The following is a 22,666-nucleotide window of genomic DNA, read 5'->3' as shown; positions in this document are numbered from 1 at the left end:
TGGTTTACTTACAAAGTAAAATCAAGCTATAGATTTTTACATTACAAAACAAATCACTGCCCCTAGTATTATTTTTTAATTTACTAGAGCCCTTATTTCACCATGAAGTAGTAAGTTAGCAAATAATGTCTGGTGTAAAAGTAGCACTTTGAGAAAATGTCACAAAGCAATCAGCTGGGCCTAAAAAAAAAAAAAAAAAAAAAAAAGAGAGAGAAGAACCAAAAATACAGGACTGTTCAAAGCTATAACACAAGACTGATGGGCTGTAAAGCAAGTTTACCCAATGACGTTGGCATTCCCTAGCATAACCATTGCCAGTGGTGTTTCACAGAGAGATCCCCTTTCCCACAGTCAAGGGGCTGACAAATGACCTTGCAAAATATTAAGCATCTCTTTGGAATACAAAGAGAAAACAAGAACAATGGATCAGTACAAACAAGGTTCTTGCAATGGTATTGCTACTTTTTATAAGATGGCAATAAATGCATGCTTATAAGTGAGTCACAAGGACAGAAAACATGCTCTTAAACCAATATCCCAAATGTATTTTGGTTAGGTCACTAGAAGTGAGCCATTTAACCACCATTTAGACTATGAATGACTGCCAATGACAGGTCACATTTTATAAGTGCAAAACGTTTTTGGCAAAGTGAAAAATATAAAACCTCAAACTGTACTAATAAAAAAGTATTCTTAATTGCCAACACAGGGCCTGATCCCACAAGCAGACAACACACTGAACTCTCATTGACTTCAATTGAAGTTTGTGCACATAATGTTTAAAGGATCAGGACCTTAATCACTGTTAGTGCGTGTATAACATGTTTACATATACATATCAATCAATACAGTACGTGTGTGTGTGTGTGTGTGTGTATATATATATATATATATATATATATATATACACACACACACACACACACACACACAAAATGGCTATTGAATAAACTTGATCTTGTAGCTGTTTTGAAATTCATCAATCACAGTATATAGCTTCTTATTTGTATCTCGTTGTAACAAAACTATTCAATGACACCTGAAGGTTATACACTGCATCGTTTTAATGCCTCTAAGATGGGTTTGCTATGAGACAATAGTGCGCTCTCTCTTGTCAATGGGACTTCCAGAGGGGATTGAAGTATATCCAACCATCACCCTGTAAGAAAATTAGGGAGATTTTACAAATGAACCTTTCAATTTTTAAAAAGATATACAACACACTACTAAAATAGATTCAATAGAAGCTAAAGAAATACTGTCAAGATATGGCTGTCTGAAAACTTTGTACCTACTACAATTACAAACAACACAAGACTGCTAAAACTAAATGATATTAGTGAAAGCCTTTTTCACTTTATTTTGTACAACAGATAGCACTGCGTGTGTAGAGTGAGTTTCACCTGTGTTGAAAAAAGTCCTTACAACTATCAGTAGGGGAAGATAAAAAAAAAAAACCCTTAAAAATTACTTGACAAGAATGTTTTAGAAAAATTCTAAGTAGTGCTAGCTAAATGGTGCTCTTATCAAAAACTGGAATTTTTTTCAGTTTTTCTATTTTTGAAAACAAGCATTTTCTTTGCATTTTATCATATTCTGCATCTCCAAAAGGAAGAGAATATTTTTACCTCATTTCCATTCCATACAAAGAATCAATCAACCCAGGAGTATTACTAGATATGGTTCAAAAATAACTTGCTCAAACTTCCACAAACATCCTAAAAGGCCCTGAATATATTAGATCATATCCTACCCTCAATCTGCAGAACAACTTCCACCATTGTTAATAGGGGCTGTAAATGGGAACTATAAGAATAAGGGTTAACATTTAGTCTATAGTGTCAAATATTTCAATACACAATTGTTTGTAATATGCTAGAGATCAGGATTTCATTATACATTCCCTTCCTAACACTTAAAGCCTGTGGATCCAACTAGTTAAAAAAACCACTGAAGTAGTTTAGATGCATGTTTTAAATGTTGTAAACAAAACCAGTAAAAACGTCAGTAACAGATAAGATGAAAGAAAACAGATCAACTAATATTTTCGTCCAATTCTTTAGAAAAGGTAAACATTTCTTTGCAATTGTGGAAATCCAAACAGCCAGCTTGACCTAGAACATCAGAACCAGAAAATGAAAGTGACCAATCTAGTTTCATCATCCAAGATGAATAGAGTAAATATACATAATTGTAAAAAATATTTACATTTAATAAACTGTAAATGGTATTCGTAACAGTGATTTTCTTCTCAATTGCCTGATTTTTGTCCTCCAGTTTCCTTTTTAAAGTAACTGGAGCATCCAGACACTGCTGCTGATAGGGACAGTGAAATCCTAACACCCAGATATAAAGGGCTTAACTGTTAACTCTTTCTTACTGTCCCCATCATGCAATGTACATGAATAATCCCATTGTGTCCAATGGTACTACTCACATAAGAATGTAAAAATGGCCATACCAGTCAAACCAAAAGTCCATCTAGCCCAATATCCTGTCTTCCGACAGTGGCTGGTGCCAGATACTTCAGAGGGAATGAACAGAACAGGGCAATTATCGAGTGATTCATCCCTTATCCTCCAGTCCCATCTTCTGGAAGACAGAGGTTTAGGAAAACCCAGATCATGTGGTTCCATCCCTTGACTAATAACTAGTACATCTTGACTAAAAGCTATTGATGGACCTATCCTCCATTCATTTATCTAATTTTTTTAAATCCAGTTATACTTTTGACCTTCAGAACATCCCTTGGCAATGAGTTCCAAAAGTTGCCTGTGCGTTGTGTGAAGTACTTCATTATGTTTTAAACCTGCTGTCCATTAATTTAATTCAGTGACCCCTGGTTCTTGTGTTATGTGAAGGAGTAAAGAACACTTTATCCACTTTCACCACACCATTCTTGATTTTACAGACCTCTATCATATCCCCTTTTAGTTGTCTTTTTGCTAAACTGAACAGTCTTTTTAATCTCTCTTCAAATGGAAGCTAATCCATACCCCTAATAATTTTTGTTGCAGTTCTCTATACTTTTTCCAATTCTACGTTATCTTTTCTGAGATGGAGAGACCAGTCACCCAGCTTTGTGAGATCCCTTTTTAATTCTTCGCAGTCATCTTTGGACTCAACTATCTTGAGTAATTTTGTATCGTCTGCAAACTTTGCCACCTCGCTGTTTACCCCATTTTCCAGAGCATTTATGAAGATGCTGAACAGCACTGGTTCCAGTACAGATCCTTGGGGGACCCCACAATTTACCTCTCTCTACTATGAAAACTGACCATTTATTCCTATCCTTTGTTTCCTGTCTTTTAACCAGTTACTGTTCCATGAGAGGACCTTCCATCTTATCCCATGACTGCTTACTTTGCTTAAGAGCCTTTGGAGAGGGATCACTGGACCACCCTTGTCCACATCTTTTTGACATCCACAAATAATTCTAATAGATTGCTGAGGCACGATTTCCTTTTACAAAAGCCCTGCTGACTCTTCCCCAACTTATTATGTTAATATATGCAACAGATCATTCTGTTCTATACTATAATTTCAACTAATTTGTCTGGTACTGAAGGTAGGCTTACTGGCCTGTTATTGCCAGAATCACCTCTGGAGCCTTTTTTTTTTTTAAATCAGCTTTACAAATTAACTACCCGCCAATCATCTGGTACAGAGGCTGATTTAAGTGATAGGTTACATATCCCTGTTAGCAATTATGCAATTTCATATTTGAGTTCCTTCAGAACTCTTGGGTGAATATCATCTGGTCCTTGTGACTTATTAGAGTTTAATCAATTTGTTCCAAAACCTCCTCTATTGACACCTCAATATGGGGCAGTTCCTCAGATTTGTCACCTAAAAAGAACGGCTCAGGTGTGGGAATCTCCCACCATCCTACATCCTCTGCAGTGAAACCCAATGCAAAGAATTCATTTAGCTTCTCCACAATGACCTTATCTTCCTTGAGTTCTCCTTTAGCACTTCAATATGCTACTACTGATTGATTGGGAGGCTTCCTGCTTCTGATGAACTTTAAAAAATGTTGCTGTTTGTGAGACTTATTTATTAGTTGCTCTTCAAATTCTTTTTTGACCTGCTTAATTATATTCTTTTACTTGACTTGCCAGAGTTTATGTTCCTGTCTATTTTTCTCAGTAGGATATGACCTCCAATTTTTAAAGGATGTCTTTTTGTCTCAAAACTGCCTCTTTCACTCTGTTTAGCAACGGTGGCATTTTTTTGGTCCTCTTTCCCCCAAATAAAGAAAAAAAAACTAATAACAGTCCTCCATCTGCTGTCCAGATTAGGAATCCCAATTAGTGTGCTGCTTTCCTAGAGCTAGAATTGCCGCTGAAACTCATCAAGGACTCGGACTGCTACCCCTTCCTACTTAACTACATGGGCATCAACGATACTGCCTAGAATGACCTTGAGTGGATCCCTACAGACTACATGACTCTGGGAAGAAGGATAAAAGAGTTTGGGGCACAAGTGGTGTTCTCATCCATCCTCCCTGTTGAAGAAAAATGCCCGGGTAGAGACCGAACAGAGTCACGGAAGTAAATGTGTGGCTACATAGGTGGTGTTGGCAATAGGGCTTTGGTTTCTTCAACGAGCTGATGTTCTAGGAAAGAAGATTACTGTGCTGGGATGGCTCCATCATCAACTACTGGGAAAAGCATCTCTGGACATCATCTGGCTAACCTGAGCTTTAAACTAGGTTCTATGGGGGATGGTGACAAAAAAGCAACAGGGAAGTATGCAAAATATCTTCAATGACTGATCAAATGCAAGGAGTATAGGGAACAAGCAGGGTGAACTGGAAGTCATGGTATGTGAAGAAAATTATGACTTAATTGCCATCACAGAGACTTGTGGGACAAGCATTAAAGGGATATAGCTTGTTCCAAAAGGATAGGTCTGGAGGGAAAGGAGGAGGTATTGCACTGTAGGTCAAAAATGTATAGGCTTACTCTGAGATCCAAGGGGAAGTGAGCAACAGACCTACTGAGTGTCTTTGGGTGAGGATAACAAGGGAAAAGAACAGTAACGATTTTATGGTGGCGGTCTATTATAGGCCAACAAATCAGGAAGAGGAAATGGATGAGTCATTCTACAAGCAGGTAACAAGATTAGCTAACACATATGAGCTAATATTAATGAGGGATTTTAAATTCCATGATATCTGTTCAAAGACTACTGCAGCAAAATGTAATACGTCCTGCAAATTCTTAGTGTGTGTAGGGGACAGCTTTCTGAATCAGAAAGCTGAGGAAACTAGAGGGTCATCCCATTTTGGATCTGGTTTTGACCAGCTAGGATGAATTAGTTGTGAACATAAAGGTGATCAGAAACTTGGGAGGAAGTGATCATGATTTGATAGAATTCAAGATCCTGTAGAAAGGAGGACATGAGAAGAGCAAAACAAGGACAATGGACTTCAGAAAGACAGATTACAACTGACTCAGAATAACAGTAGGCAAAATCTCACAGAAAGACCAATTAGGAAGAAAAGGAGTCGAAGGGGGCTGGCAGTTCTTAAAAGATGTAATACTAGAGGCTCAACGTCAACCTATTCCAACACAGAGGAAAGATCAGAAGAGCCACCGGAGGCCAATGTGGCTGCACAAGAAGCTTTTTAGCAACCTAAAAAGCAAAAGGGATACATACAGCAAATGGAAGGAGGGGCATGTCACTAAGGAAGTATACATGTGAAAACCGTGAGCATTTAGGGACAAATTTAGGACAGTCAAGGCAAAGAAGGAGTTACAGCTGGCAAAAATGTTAGCGACAACAGGAAAGGTTCTTCAGATATATCAGACAAAACAGAAAGATCAAGGACAGTGTAGGTCTGCTGCTCACTGGAGAAGATGAGCTGGTAATGGAACATGATAAGAAGGCAGAGCTGCTCAATGCCTACTTTGCTTCGGTCTTCTCACAAAAAACAACACATGACCAGAAGAAGAAGAAAGTTACCATAGACAATAAAGGGGAAGGGATGCAGATCGGCATAAGAAAACAACAAGTCAGATCTTTTGACCAACTTGAATGAATACAAATCTGCGGGGCCAGATGCTATTCACCCCAGGTTACTGAAGAAATTAGCTGAAGAAATCTCAGAGCCACTGGTAATAATATTTACAAACTCATATGTGACAGGAGAGGTCCCGGAAGATGGGAGAAGGGCTAACGTAGTGCCCATCTTTAAAAAGGGGGAAAAGGAGGAGATAAGGTACTATAGACCTGTCAACCTGACTTCGATACCTGGGAAGCTACTAGAGCAATGTATAAAATATTCAATTTGCGAATACCTGGCAGATGAAGGGCTGATCGCTAGCAGCCAGCACGGATTTACCAAGAAGAAATCATGCCAGACCAGTTTGATTTCCTTCTTTGACAGGGTAACTGATTTGGTGGATAAGGGGAATGTGGTGGACTTCAGCAAGGCTTCCAACACAGTCCCACATGATATTCTGATAAGTAAGCTGCAGAAATGTGGACTTGACAGAACTACCATTAAGAGGATACAGAATTGGTTAAACAACCACAAACAAAGAGTAACTATTAATGGAATGATGTCAGATTGGAGGAAGGCCTCAAGTGGGGTCTAACTGATCACCATATTTGGTGTCAGGAAGGAATTTTCCCCTGGGTCAGATTGGCAGAGAGCCTGGGGTTTTTTTGCCCTCTCTGCAGCACGAGTCACTTGCAGGTTTAAACTAGGGTAAATGGCGGATTCTCTGTAACTTGAAGTCATGATTTGAAGACTTCGGTAATTCAGCCAGCTGGTAGGAGTCTATCACAGGAGTGGGTGGATGAGGTTCTGTGGCCTGTAATGTACTAGAGGTCAAACTAGATAATCACGATGGTCCCTTCTGACCTTAAAGTCTATGAGCCATTGCTGAGCATCAAGCTATTTGTTTTAAATGGCCAAAAATATGAATTTAGATGTCTAATCACAGAGGCCAAATTTATAAAAATTCAGGCATAAATACATTTAACCAAAGGCAGGTAAAAGACAGCTTAAAAAGGAGAACAAGGTTTACAAAATCTAAAATAAATGTCTGGTGATTGTTTTTTTAGGAGTCAAAGTTTGGAAAGATCAGAGAGATTTAGTCACAGTCACAATGGTACTTATCAAAAGCTGATTTTAATTGTTTGCACGCACACACTCCTCACTGTACTCTGGAACTCCACCACATTCCTATCTTAAAGCAACAAAGAAATGCTTTGGTGTGATTCACATTACCTCGTTGGTAAAATATTTTGGTTTCCAGGGTGTATTAATAGCCACACGTTGCCTCTCCTCTGCTCGCTGCCTCTCCTCAAGGCGGTGTTTGTGCTCCGTTGCCACATCGATATTGCCTTCTTTCAGGGAGTTGGTGACATGTTTCCAAAGATGCCTGAGTGATTGATCACGGATAAACACAGACAACATGGAATGAGAACTCCTCAGCAACAGTAAAGTACCTTGTAAAGAGGAATATACAATTGCAGGATAAACTGGCCAGTTCTTTTTCATGTAATGATGGTGTGTTCATTATCTGGCACTCTACTTGTACCATCTCAAACAGACTTCAAACTATCACTTTTTTAATCGTTTTCATTGTATTTTACAACATACTGTTAACTACTTTTACTGCAGTCATGGCTTAACATGTCTATTGTTTATAATATTTTAAAGCTCAAAATACATGTATTTTCCCCCTATTTAGCAAGTGTGAATTCTCTCACTCCATCGTATTAAACTATGGACCTGATTTTCAAATGTGTTCAGCACTCAATATTTGGCTACTTCATTTAGGTGCCTGAAGGGGAGCTGTTGGGTGCTCAGCTCTTGAAACCTTGGCCCTACATCTTCAAATCAACATGACAATTTTTGATAACTGCTTTGTGTCCAGACCTGTGTATAGCACATTAATGAAAATATTGTGCAGTGTTTGACCTGTGCGCTAGTTAGCAGAGGAAGCACCCCACAGTCCTTTTGCATTTGTTACTTTAAAAAGCTTCTACTTCTGAACTACAAAGCAGTATATTAAAAGAACTTTGGAAGATAAAATGTCAAGGACAGTCCCTACCAGGTTACAATAATGTTCAGTTTTGAACCAAATTTAGTCCTTGTTTGACAGTGTGCATATGAATGAAGTGTGTGGCTGGCCAGCACAGTACCCCAATTTAGAGTGCAAGTAGTAATGTTGTGCAACATGTAGAAAAATGGACCAAAAGCTGTCAGAACACTTAAGTTCTGCTTCAGGACATAACTTTTGTAATGTGTAATTTTCAGTGGTTTCACTGAAATTTTCACTCAATTTTAAGTGAGCGATTATTTAAACTGATTAAATTGTGAGTATTCAGACAGGGACTGAGTATTTACAGTCCATCTGCTAGTGTCAAAAATAAAACAGATCACAATGGAACTTCTGGCTTACTCAGACACTTTTTTTTTCTGGTTAGAAGACAGCAAAAAAAAAAAAAGCATTTATGAGAGAGGGAGCATGTCTATTAGCTAGAACATTTCATTTGACCAAGTACACCCATTTGTAAAATGGATAGAATGTATTCATTCATTCCAAGGTTCTGAAGCTTCATTCATTCATGCTCTTTAAGATTCTCTCAAATGGTAATTAACAAGTGCAACATTATGATTCAATAAAATATTGATCTTCTAATGACAAATACATAAATGAATATTTACAGTAAATTCTAACACAAGTTCTCTGATATAGTGTGTGAAAAAGTCAGGTAAAAGGTGTAGATGCATGACAAATTTTTTAAAGTATTTTTAAGTTGTGTACAGCCAATAATTCTAATATACAGCTGTGAGAAACAGAGATGAAATTGAATATGCAGAAATGACAATTCACTTGTCAACTCACAATGAAGCAGACATAGAAACTGCATTGATTATCTTTCATTTTTAAACTTTACGAAATCCGCACTACCATTTTTTCATTTAATAACTAAATAGCAGTTATATTGCAGTTTATGTATCAAATGTTGTTCTGAAAAATCTCTGTATGCAGCTTTCACTACTCACTGCCTAGGAGAATTTACGCTACCCAAAACAAGAGCTTGACTGGATCACACGTGAATATGCAATAGTTGCTTCCATATTAAGTTTTTGTCCATGCTTCATAAACAGAATTCTCTCATGCCCATAACCTCACCTTGATTCAAATGGACCTTGTTTTGCTATTGGTCTAATCTTTTTTCGGATAACGGGCAGTTTGGTGGTGTCAATCACTTTGGTTTCTCCATTGCTGTATGTAAATTCCAGTGTGCCATTCCATTCTCCTTGTGCCTTACACACGATGGTATTGGTGGGATTGTGTTTCACTTCTGCTGTAACCCTAATTCCAATATGACAAAAAGCCACAATAAAATATATAGTTTATGTTAGTGCCAGCATATTAAAAGGACTTTAATCCACTAAATTCAAACGGGAACAGGTGCAAACAAGGGCTACTAGGATGATCCAAGGAATGAAAAAATTACCTTCTGAGAGGCAACTCAAAGAGTTTGACTTGTTTAGCCTAACCAAAGGAAGGCTGAGGGGAGATATGATTACTCTCTATAAATACATCAGAAGGAGAAATACCAGGCAGGGAGAGGAATTATTTAAATTCAGCATCAATGTTAACACAAGAAAAAATGGATATAAACCAGCCATCAACAACTTTGGGCTTGAAATTAGGCAAAGGTTTCTAACCATTGGAGGAGTTAAGTTCTCGAACAGCCTTCCCAGGGGAGCAGTGAGAACAAAAAATCTAACTAGCTTCAAGACTGAGCTTGATAAGTTTATGGAGGGGATAGTATGATAAGACTGCCTACAATGGCATGTAGCGACTCTGTGACTACTAGCAGCAAATATCTCCAATGGCCGGTGATGGGACACAAGATGGGGAGGGCTCTGAGTTACTACATATCTGGCTGGTGAGTCTTTCCCACATGCTCAGGGTCTAACTGATCGCCATATGTGGAGTCGGGAAGGAATTTTCCCCTGGGTCAGATTAGCAGAAGGGGAGGTTTTGCCTTCCTCTGCAGCACAGGTTACTGGCAGGTTTAAACTAGTGCAAATGCTGAATTCTCTGTAACCTGAAGTCTTTAAACCATGATTTCTTCTTCTTTCTGACTTCTGTAATAGACCCCTAACCTCTGGCTAAGTTACTGGAGTGGGTGGGTAAGGTTGTGGGGCCAGCAACGTGCAGGAAATCAGAGTAGATGATCATGTTGGTCCCTTCTGACTTGAAAGTCTATGACTGTGAGTGTCCAAGCAATTTTAAAAATCAACTGAAAACAGGTATGTTTAAAGTAAAAACAGAAACCTGACTTTGTTTTGTCAAAGAGAGCAAGTGCAGACTGTGTGTGGTATATCTGTGCTGACATATTCCAGTCATAGATCTTCTAGCATATTTTCCTCTCTTTCCCTGGCATAGCTGTGGCTTGAGTTAAAAATATGCATCAGTCTGGGTTTTCAGTGCTATCTCAGAATTTGTTTGCTATAGTGGACTGGAGATACATTTAACATTGTGTTAAAAATACATCCAAATTTTAAAGCTCAAAATCTGATCCCCCAGAACCTTAACATTGTTACATACCGATGTGAAAGGTCCCAGATTCAAAGTATCTATATTTGTTTTTTCAAACTTACAAAGCACATTTTAAACAATTTTCTTAAATGGAAAAGCATTTATGGGATAGGTGATTACCTCACATAAACCACCTTGGATGCTGCTGAACTGGTTTGAGAACCAGCAGAAGGAGCACACTCTGGAATGAGGTGCTAGCAGATACAGGAAGGTTTTGTTTTATTTTTTAAAACACATGATAAAACACTTTATAAATTCAATTTGGCTTTTGCATATTAATTACACACACACAATTTTACAGTAATAAATACAGAAAACTGAAAAAGTTTTCAAGTACACTAACATACACTACAAAAGGAAGCAACCCAACAGACAGCAGTTTCAATACCTGTGAACTTTTCCTCCATAGAAAGGCTTGGTGTGGAATGTGACAGTAGCAGAATAGCCAGTCTTGGCACAGTTAATACCGACTTTACCTCCAAGCTCCACCCATGGAATGGTAAGTATAGAACGTGCATAGGCACTAGGCAGCGTGAACACATATTCTTCCTCATGTTCCATTAAGTAAAGAACACCTAGGAGAAAAAGGTTGGAAAGTGAAATAATACTAATGTATTGATGAAAACATGAAGCCACTGGCCAATTATTACCAGCAAACAGTCATTCACGCAGTCAAAGTAATAGGAGACGCTCACCATGAAGTCAGAGTGTCTCTACCAGTAAACCTCCCTCAGAAGAAATCTACTCAAACATAAAAAGGCATGGCTTCAGTTCTGAATTTTAACCAAGTGATTCTTCAAAATGACACAGGATAATTGCATTTGCTGATAACATATGTTATCAATAAAACATAAGTACAAACTGGTAAGACCAAGAAAAAAAAATCTCATAAGAACCAACTCAGTAAGTCTGAAATACTTTGTAGCTCCCTTTATCTCCATAAAAAAAAAAAAAGCCCTTTTGGGACAAAGAGCCCTAATGAGAGTGGTCTGCGGAAGGAAGTCACCTAGAACTTTGCTCTCTCAATATAGGAGACTTTCTTCCATGCATTCTTTCTAGGCCCCGCATCCTGTAAAAGGATGCGCACTAGCCTACGTACGGAACACATTCACCTCCTGCCAGTCCTCTCAGCTCTGCTCTCACCTTTGATTTGATTCTTTTCTATATGGGGTCTTATGCTGTCATCATTGCTGTAGTATTTGAATGCCTTCCATCAGGACATTAAGTGACGTAACCAAACATCTGGCACGTGTGGTTTATTCTCTCTCTCAACCTCTCCCCAGGAGAAGCCTGTGTGTAGTGTAGTTCCCTTCAGTTCTCCTTGGGATCCTACCTGGTGCCACCTGATCCCACCCTGCTGCACAAGTTTGCTCTACTCTTTGCTGCATGTGTGACTTATCTGTGGCAGCCGGAGCAGCACTTTGAATCCATCTGGCCATGGCGAGAGCCAGCAGCAGCAGGGTGCAGGAATCTTCATAGCTAGCTAAGGAAGCTGGCTGCTGCTCCCTGCCTAGTCAGAGGATCTCTGCATCTGAGGCTTGGTCCACACTACCCACCCCGAGCAACGTAGGTATACTGACCTAGCACCCAATGTAAAGAGGGCAGGAGGGCTTCTCTCACCAATATAGATACCGCCTGTTGGGGGGGGGGGGGGGGAAGAGTATCTACACTGACAGGAGAAATTCTCCTGGCAGCATAGGTAGCGTCTTCATTAAGCGCTGCAGCTGTACCACTGCAGCACTGTTAGTGTAGACAAGCCCTGAGCCTCTACCACCACTTTGAGTGGTTCTGTCCCAGCATCACTGTGGGTGGGTTTTCAAAACAAAGGACATTTGTAAAGTACAGCAAATTGTGAACAATACAAATACATGCTGCAAACACTGCACATAAATTCTGCAATACCAAATAGCCTTGGTCCAATAAAAAATATTATCTCACTCACCTTGTCTCACCAAATACCCTTAGCAGTTCATCTTAGGAAAGGTCAGTCATCAAAAATAAAGTTAGTTTATCGACTCTGGATTTTAATGCTTTTTATTTTTCATTTTAATAGCTTCCTAGAGGCAAAATGGTGGCTTTGGGAAAAAAAAACAAAACAAAAAAACTCTGCAACAGAGATTTTAAAAAAATAACCTAGCACAACACTACATACTTAGAATTCAGAGGATCTTTGACCATCAAATAAAAATTGTAATGCAAATTGGATGTAAAAACCTTTACAATATCTGTTTAGCTATGGAACTGTATTAGTATGAGCCATTTTCCTCACAGTATTGGGGAAAGTTCACAACATAAAATTAAATTAGTATTTTATTTTTGCCAATATAAAAATATATTCTCAGTACAGGATATAAAGACAAACCTAAACGATTCAGATTAAAAGAAGGAGTTCTGCTATAGCATTATTTAAAATGTGGTATTCCAACCCATCGGACTAGGTAGAATAAGGAGTTTAGTCACTTCAAGACTGGAAGTGTTCCCTGAGGCATGTAAATGTCTCTAGCAAACCATCATTGCTTTCTGGAGCTGCTCTTGTTACTTCTGTACACTCAACCCGCCAATGATGAAACGGCCAACACCTCTATTCCCCTAAGCGAGTTTGACACAAATGACCTGGAAGATGTATGGAAGATGGGACAATGCAACAGCACAATTACAGGAGAGTGATGGAGTAAACTATTTTTAATCCATCGCATTGGATGGTCAAAAGTTTCCACTTTGCATGCTGTAATCTCAGCACCACCATGAATAAATACTGACAGTATGGAAAGTAAGAATGAACACACTTAACAAGCAAGCTGTGTATGTAGTTTTTTTTTGGGGGGGGGCAGGGGAGGAAGGAACGATGGTGGTCAAGCCTCATTGGGTATGTCTACACAATAAAGAAAAAATCATGGCTGGTATGTGCCAGCTGGCTCAGGGCTGTTTCATTGCTATGTAGACTTCAGGGCTTGGGCTGGACCCCAGGCTCTAGGATCCTGAAGGGTGGGAGGGTCCAGAGCTCAGGCTCCAGCCTAAGCCTGGAAATCTACCCACCAATAGAACAGCCCAGCAGCCTGAGCCCCACAAGCCTGAATTGGCTGGCATGAGCCAGTAGCTGGGTTTTTTTGCTGTGTAGACATACCCACTGTTTGCATGTGCGCAGGAACACCCCTTTCCAAAACCTTACAACAAAGCTGAAGTACATACTTTGCTTAGAACGACTACAGGAAAGTTTACATGGGAAGAAACCATCACCAACACACTGAAAATGTGCCATGTAAATGCAAATGACATTCCTGTACCTCCTACTAGTGACAGCCTTATTGCTGAAGAATTACATGCCTAAGCTGCAGCATAAACACAAACCAATGTATGACCAATACATCAGCATTAAAGCAAAGAGGACTTTCATATTTCATTCTTAACCAAAAAAGCTTAAATTTTACAGACCTATTTTAATTTTTAAACCATACTTAATGTATCTTCCATAATTTTCTTTGACTACTTGAAAAACTCCAGGCTGGCTTCCCATTTTCATCAGATTCTGCTTAATTGGAGAAACTGTTTCAGGGTAAACCAATGAAAGGTATTTTATTAGCCGGAGCCTCACATACAACAGGTGATAGTGCCTCAGTTATTTTCTGTCCCCATAAGAGTCCAAACATTGGCAATTTAGGCCCAGGTCCTCAATGGTAATTAAGTGCCTAACTTCCATTGGAAACAGACACCTAAAGACCTTTGAAGATCTGGGCCTTAGTCTCTCCCCCCCCCCCCTTGTCCAGGCAAGTGGCTTTATTTACTAACACACTTTTTTGCCTTTTAGGTTCGATCCCAACCCCACCAACTGGCAAAGATTATCACATTGTGTACAACAGTCCTGTCCCAAAGTTTGACACTAATTAGTTATTGCAGGGACGCACCTGAGCACTCTGTGGTGGCTATTTTAAAATAAAAAAAATACTTTCACTGAGGCATTTTGAAAGATATCTTTCTTTATCCCCTTTTCACACCACCGAAGAGACAGTTTTCAAATTACAAGGTTGCAAACAAATAAGGAAAAATACATGGTAGTTTAAATTTTGCTCTTACCTACTAATTTTTTTGGCCTACATCCCTCGAAACACATATTGTATTAATGCAGAAGGAGAAGTGGTCTCAGCTCCCAATATAAGTGTATTTTCAGTAAGATGACCATCACTCAGAAATGCCTGTTTTATAATTCCCTTATTTAATCATATGCATTTCACAGTTCACCCATTCTGCAAAGGACCTCTCCCTATTTGGGCTTTCAGTCTGCTGTGCTGAGCACAAATACAGTCTTCTTCAGGATTATTAGCTTACAGTTCTGCTTCACGTCAATCCCCTGCATTGTAGACTAATTTCAGTCCTTAAAAATTTACACTAGCTATTTTTAGTACCACCCATTGATGGCAGTATCCATAATGGTTTCCATGCTAGAAAACACCATCAGTAAAGAGCTAGAATTTAAAATATTGTATAAGACTAGCCATTTCATGAGCAGAGAATAACTAGTTTTCTGCATATCATGTTAGTATGTCACTTCTTAATGCAGCTACTTCAGTCTTACACTGGCTAATAAAAGCAAAATAAATGAGTGTCGGGGAAGAAGAGGTGGAGGGATTTATTAGTCTCAGAAGTATTAATGCAGCTGATACAGATAGCCCACTGCTTTGCTTTCTGTTTCCTTTTTTAAAAAGAAGTAGAAGCTAAAATTATGAATACAAATAAATAAGAAGTCTGGGAAATACAAACCTGAAGCCACTTATAAGAACAGTTCTCAAACACACTATCCATGGAGTCGAAGGGTAAAAATTTCAAAAGCAGCTAAGTCCCTTTTGAAAATTTTACCCCTAAGTCTCCTTTGCACATATCACAAAAGAAGAAATGTAAAGTGAATAGCATTAAACTGATGTAGGTCAATTTCTTTTCTAAGCGAAGGATCTGCTACAGCTTGGCTCTCCAGCCTTCACCAGTGCAGTTGTTCCATTGGCAGAACTGTGACACGTGAATAAAAATACACAATACTGATCATTCACTGCTTCCTGAGAATGGTTCCACAATTGCATTCTGAACTGCTGCAGTTTCCTCTTGTATAAGCTGGTCTCTGGGATTAGCCCTATACAGAAAGCCAGGAGACCCAGCAGTTTGACGCAAACTCTGATCCGAGGATGAATGTAACACATCCTGACTGCCCTCTTTTTCATGGGGAAGATTTTAACTATGGTAGTGTCAATGTAAACTCTCAGATGAGTGATTGCCTAGGGACAGCTCTTCTTTAGGGAGATAACATTGTTAGTCCTCACAGTACTAAGAGTTTTCTGTGTAGCCATTTTAGAATCTGATTGGGATAATCCCAGATCAGTATGTGTGCACATTTCCTGGGTGCTGACGCACACAATCAACCATCACCAATAACCCAGGGCTGATGAGAGGACAAAATGAAAGTTCGGGAGATCACATGGAAACCTCAGGAATTTTTGTTGGCATTGAGTCAGGCATCTCTCTCCAGAACTGTTACTTGAGTGCTCTGAGATTCCTGGATATGATAAAACCTGAGAGATAGTCTCTTAACCTTTAACTAAACATCCCCATGCAGAACAAATCACATCCTACAAAAGGACTCTGACAGAGCACTGAGAACCAGCAACTGAACCAGCACTCTGGTCACTGCAAATCCAATTAGTTCCCCTGGAGAGGGCCTGACTGAGGGAAGGAGTGGCTAATTACTAGGTCAGCCTTTGCTGGGGAGCGCTAAGGAGCAAATTAGCCCATTAACTGCAAGAGTAGAAAAGGAGCACAGGAAGGATGTGTAAGTGACCTGGATACTATATATATTTTTGGCTGACGAAAATCTAGGAATATCTAGATGAAATTACTATAAAGTGGGTGCACAACTGGTTGAAAAACCATTCTCAGCAGTTAATAGTTTGCTGTCAAACTGGAAGGAGGATATATCTACTGGGATCACATACGAGTCTATCCTGGGTCCAGCACTAGTTAATATTTTTTACTAATGACTTGGATACGGAGTGGAGAGTATGCTTATAAAATCTGCAGATGACACCAAGCTGGGAGAGGTTGCAACTCCTTTGAAGGTCAGGATTAGAATTTAAAATGACCTTAACAAATTGGAGAATTGGTCTGAAATCAACAAGATGAAATTCAATCAAATTCACTTAGGAAGTAAAAATTCAATGCACAAATACAAAATGGGTAACAACTAGCTAGGTGACAGTACTGTTGAAAAGGATTTTGGGGATATACTGGAACCCAAACTGAATATGAGCCAACAACGTGATGCAGTGCAAAACAAGGCTAATATCAATTTGGGATGTATTAACAGGAGTGTTGTATGTAAGACACAAGAGACAATTGTCCCATTCTACTTGGCACTGGTGAGGCCTCTGTTGGAGTAATGTGTCCAGTTTTGGGTGGATGTGGGACAAAGTGGAAAGAGTCCAGAGGAGAGCTACAAAAATGATAAAAGGTTAGGAAACTTGACCTATGAGGAAAGGTTTAAAAAGCACACAAAATACATTAAAGGCTGTTATGAAGAGAACAGAGATCAATTATTCTCCACATCTACCAAAGGACAAGAAGTAATCACCAAAATCTGTAGCAAGGCAGATTTTTTTTAAAAACAGGTTAGAAAAACACCTGTCAGGGATAGTCTAGGTATGCTTGATCCTCAGTATGGGGTTGGGGGGATGGACTACATGACCTCTTGAGGTCTCTTCCAGCCCTTGAGTCCCTCTCCTGCCAATCCCCTTCTGATGCTGTACTTTGTGAACTGATTTTCCTTCAATACGTATTGATAAAATACACAGATGAGATGCTAGGTCAATAGTGCAATAATTAACTGCAGAAGAGACATGTGCAATATAATGCTTTCCTCTGATTGTTCAGGGATCAATATGAACAACAAATCATTCGGGGTCATCGATGGCCTAGAGCAGTTTCCTAATGTAACAGGCTCCTCACACTTCATCTGTGTTATTCATCACATCTGTTCGACGGAGACTAAATGTTTGTTCTGATTAAGGCATAGATGGCTGCAGTACATCAACAGCTTCAATGATTTAGACAGTGAAATCATGAAATAGTGGCACATTAGAATCTCACTCCTATGGTCTCATGAGTGTTTAAATCATTTGTGCTACATTGTTTGTTTGACAATCCTTGAGGAGCTCTATCTAAAATATATTAGAATTGGAAAAAGCACAGAGAAGGCCAACAAAAATGATTAAGGTATGGAACAGCTTCCATATGAGGAGAGATTAACAAGAGTGGGATTGTTCAATTTAGAAAAGAGACAACTAAGAGGAGATCTGAGAGAGATCTATAAGATCATGAATGGTGTGGAGAAAGTGAATAAGGTGGTGTTATTTACCCCTTTACATAACACAAGAAATATGGGTCATCTGATGAAATTAGCAGACAACAAATTTAAAACAAACAACACACAGTCAACCTGTGGAACTCGTTGCCACGAGATGTTGTGAAGGGCAAAAGTATAACTGGGTTCAAGAAAGAATTAGATAAGTTAATGGAGGATAGGTCCATCAATGGCAATTAGCCAAAAAGGTCAGAGACGCAACCCCTTGTCCGGGCGTCCCTAAGATTCTGACTGCCAGAAGCTGGGACTGGATGACAGGAAATGGATCACTCAAAAATTACCCTGTTCTGTTCCTTCCCTTTGAAGGACTGGCCATGGCCGCTGTCAAAAAACAGGACATTGGGCTAGATGGAAAAAGGAAAGAGCTTTGAAATCCTTGGATAAAATATATTGTAAATACAAAATTATTACTACTACTGCTAAACTACTACTAATTTTAAGCTAATTCCAGCTATCTGAAACATTTAACTACAAAAGCCCCACCATCCTGCTAAATTAAGAGTAATTTGCTCCCATGGAAGTATGCATTTCATGAGCTGCAAAATCCACAACAGATTATTCATTCACTGCTATTATCAGCATTCCCTCAGAAAAAGGTGCAACATCGCTCGTACCAAATCCTTCACAAGCTTTAAAGCTTCCTTTCCAATTTTTAAAGTATCACCTAAAAATATACACACCATTTTTTTTTAAAAGTCAGCAGCCATCCGATCATGTAAAAGAAAGAAACATACAACCCACAACAGAAGTTTCAACTCTATATTCTTTGTAAAATTAACCATTAAACCTAATTCACAGGGCTATGAATTCTGCATCTTCATGAATTTTGCTGTCTTGCAACAAAACAATACATCACAGTAAGAAAGGAATCTCAATGGTTCTATGCTAGACATGTATTAAACATTGCCTTTTCACTAAAATATGCAAAGATTTTCTGCCCACCGCAATGTCTGTTTTGGTGGCTCTTTGCAACATATAAAACTGTATAATGTAAGAAATGGTTACTTTTGCTCCCCCTATCCTTGTAAATTTAAATCTCAATGCCATTCTATTTCAACACATCCTCTTTTTTCTTTCCATTAAAACATCAGTTATTAACCATCAGAGCGTAGCATTGTGGAAACACCAATTTTTATTTGCAAGGAACCTCTGCTACTCTCATTCAGAATGACCTTTTAGGTAAGGAAACTGCTAAACTGTCTACACTGTACAATGGTTTCATCAGGTAAAGCACTTTCTAGGTGAAAGCTGAGATACCTCATTTCACTTGTAAACCACATTCAGAGATGATGGGATACGACAGAAATCAACTGTGCACATGGATTTCCAACAACATCACCTCTTGCATGCTGATTTTTATCACTCCATGTGTTCGACTCATCTGGTTGATATTTACATGGAACAAAGAAACAAGACAAAAAAACCACCACCACACCACTGAATGGCCTTTGTCATCTCCAGACTGGATGTTGTAGAGTCAAAATACTGATCTACAGCATTTGTATGAAGGGACCTTATGTCATTAAACCTCACAATTATTTAAATTCATAAAGAAGCTTCTGTATTTCCATATTCTTCTTCTTTAACTTATTCTTGTTTTTAAAAAAGTAATGAAACACCCTTGCCCCCCACAACAGTATTATTGTGATGAACTGCAAGGAAGAGGTTTCACAATAACCACGGGAATATTATCAATGTATTCCTGACACAATATAGTTCCAAGAATTCATTATACACTATGCAAATAGGCAACAGCAGTGCAACAAATCTCTCGGCAATCACCAACAAAAATAGTCACTACGTGCTCAGAAGCAAGGTTGTTAAATACATCCCGGTTTTGTGTGTTCTTCAACGCACAGGTCATAATATAGTTACAGGATGAAATACAATCGTTCTGTTAAATATAGCAAGATTATGTTTGCTATCTACTGTACAACTGTCTGAATCTTGAAGTACAGCAAAATTATTTCATCTGAAATAGATGCTTCTCAGACACTGAAAAAAACCTTCTCTAAATTTAGTATATTCAGTACCTGTGGAGAAACCTGTATATTAAACTTAAAACTATTCAAAATACAGACATAGGTCAAATTTGAGACCCTATTGAAAATACAGAGGAAATTATCTTTCCAATAACATACTGCAGAATCTAAAACTCCTGATAGTCAAGCAGAAGTTCAAGGACAACACACACACACACACTCCATAACTTTTTAAAATATCTGTTAATGCACATGTGATGTTTCATTCCATATCCTTTATGAAAATATGCTTATGATATGAATATGACATAACTGAGATATACTTTATGCAAGATGGGTTATGTGAGATATCATTGGAAAGGTTATGATTTACTGAATATGATTATCCAATTTGTATGCCTGTATCATTTCTGTATCTGAAGTTAGGAACATTGACTAGGTATCCGTTTTTCAACTATTTTACTTTGGGTGAAGCCCACTGCTAACACTTGAGGTACAACAATGGAAAAGCCAGACAGGGCTCATGTCCCATCAGCGAGGATAATGGACTGCAGAAAGGGACTCATGGATGCTTTAATCCTACAGAGTCAGGTGGTCTTGTCAACCAATACTAAACATTACCTGGGACTTCTTGTAACTTTCCACTGGAAGGGAGGGGGGTCAAGTTTGGGAAACAAAGGATTCCCACCTTATGTAAATCCTATTTAAACGTAGAGAGGAAGGCAACCAGGACTCCTCCTTTCCATGGCCTGTCTGCCCAAGAAGAAAGACTGCAAAAGCCACCTGAAGGGAAGGCAGGGGGGGAGTCCAGATTGAGACAGGGGTCCAGTCTGAAAAAAGGAATATAACTGGAACGCTGAACCACAGAAACTTTGCAACCTGCCTGCAACAATATCTAGGGTGAGAAATACTATTTGTAAACAATTTCCTTAGTGAAACTAGATTAGTTTGCATTTTTTATTCATTTGTTTAGTAATCTGCTTTGTGCTGTTTGTTACCCCTTTTACCACTTAAAATCTGCCTTTTATAGTTAATAAAATTTGTTTGGTTTATTATTAAACCCAGTTTCTGTAATTTCTAACTGGGGATGCGGGGACAAGAAGTTGTGCATACCTTCCTCCACATTGAGGGAGGCGGCGAATTTCATAATACATCTTTCGGTCTGCACTCCAAGGGAGGTGGACACCTGAGTGCTGTGACAAGTCCCTTAAGATGAGCCTTCCCAGAACTGATCTCCTCATCTGTTTTGTTCTGCAGTGGAGCAGACTTAATAGCCTGACTCAGCAAGACAGGTAAAAAGGGTGCCCAAATTAGCATAACAGGTGGACTCAGTAGTATCTCAGCACATCAGGTGGCCTCCTAATGTTGTAAGTCTGGAACTTCTGGGAGACTTCAACAGTCCCCTGCCAGCCACCCCAAATCCTGAGAGCACCCTGTTTGCTGACAGCAAGTAGGTTAAATCTTTTGACCTACTGTATGATTTATCACAGGTGTTTTCATTAGTATTTAATTCAGAAATGAAGGCCTACACAGGGACACTCAGGAAAGTTAATCCAAATTAACTCAGAGGTGTGAATTTAAAGCAGTTAGTTAAACTGTATTAAACCCCTGTGCATTAAACCCCTGCAAATTAAAATGGCCTTAATTCGGTTTAGCTTAATTCACTTCAAGGACATTTTAATTCTGAATGAGTGTGTCTCCACACAGGGATTTAATGCAGCTTAACTAAGCCACTTCACGGTCATACCTTTAATTAATCAGATTAATTTTCCTGAGCATCCCCTTATAGACAAGCCTGAAGTTTCATTGAACACTCCCCTTCCACTATGAAAAATAATTTATAACAGAAGGAAAAAATGAAGAAATACAGTCACTGAAGATCCATTGATTCTAGTAACTCACACCCTCCCACCCTACTTCACCCCATTACCGAGCTATTGGAAACCTAACTCCCCAGCTTCTCTGGGACTCACTTCCTGAGTCCCATTACCCTATATGTTGCAATGTAAAAGCAATGTGTCTGATGTAGTATTTAGGGTGACCATATGTCCCGATTTTAGAGAAACAGTCCCAATTTTTGGAGCTTTTTCTTACATAGGCACCTATTACCCCCAACCCCGTCTTTAATTTTCACACTTACTATCAACCTAATAGTATCACATGGCCTGAAACAGAAAAAAAACGTGAAAACAGAAGTATTATTGTAGGATTTAGAATCCAAGAGTCTTAAAAGCATAAAAGTAACATTTGTTTCAAGACTGTTCCATTTTGTAATAACTAAACTACTGAAAAGTATTAATATTAGGAAAGAGGATATTGTACCACTTTTCTATTATTTGATTTTTTTCTTTATTTCACTGATACTTTGCTACTCCTATTGTAGCTGTGAAGTCACTAGTTAATAATTTCTTTGGACAATCACTTACCAAAGTCCATCACTACTTGCATCTACCTTGTTAGTACATTTCTTAATATCTCAGCAATACTTACCTAATGCAGTGATGAGAAAAAACAATTATTTGTTATTAGTTCTCCTTATCCCTCTACTTGGTGTTTAACTAGGACCATAATTTTAAATTTATCTGGGACAAAACACTAGAAAATACATTTAGACAACATTATTTGTAGTACTGTAGTGCCCAGGAGCTCTAGTTGTGATCCAGGACCCCATTATGCTAAGCGCTGTACAAACAGAATAATCC

At 38.8% G+C, this 22,666-nt stretch overlaps 1 protein-coding gene across 1 annotated transcript in view; it reads right to left on the bottom strand.

The window, feature by feature from the left end:
• Window positions 1-895: 895 nt before the first annotated feature.
• The window catches only part of OSBPL10 (oxysterol binding protein like 10), a 187,123-nt gene continuing 165,352 nt past the window's right edge, over window positions 896-22,666 (bottom strand). Inside the window, exons 9-12 of the mRNA XM_038388596.2 lie at window positions 10,972-11,158; window positions 9,162-9,344; window positions 7,244-7,397; window positions 896-1,159 (exon numbers count right to left, since the gene is read on the bottom strand). Coding sequence (XP_038244524.1) covers window positions 1,115-1,159; window positions 7,244-7,397; window positions 9,162-9,344; window positions 10,972-11,158 — 569 coding nt within the window. The 3' untranslated portion in view covers window positions 896-1,114. The remainder of the gene's footprint in view (window positions 1,160-7,243; window positions 7,398-9,161; window positions 9,345-10,971; window positions 11,159-22,666) is intronic.

Source organism: Dermochelys coriacea, chromosome 2 (genome assembly GCF_009764565.3).
Source record: "Dermochelys coriacea isolate rDerCor1 chromosome 2, rDerCor1.pri.v4, whole genome shotgun sequence".
Classification (NCBI taxonomy): domain Eukaryota; kingdom Metazoa; phylum Chordata; order Testudines; family Dermochelyidae; genus Dermochelys; species Dermochelys coriacea.
This window is presented reverse-complemented; position numbering and strand designations above follow the sequence as displayed.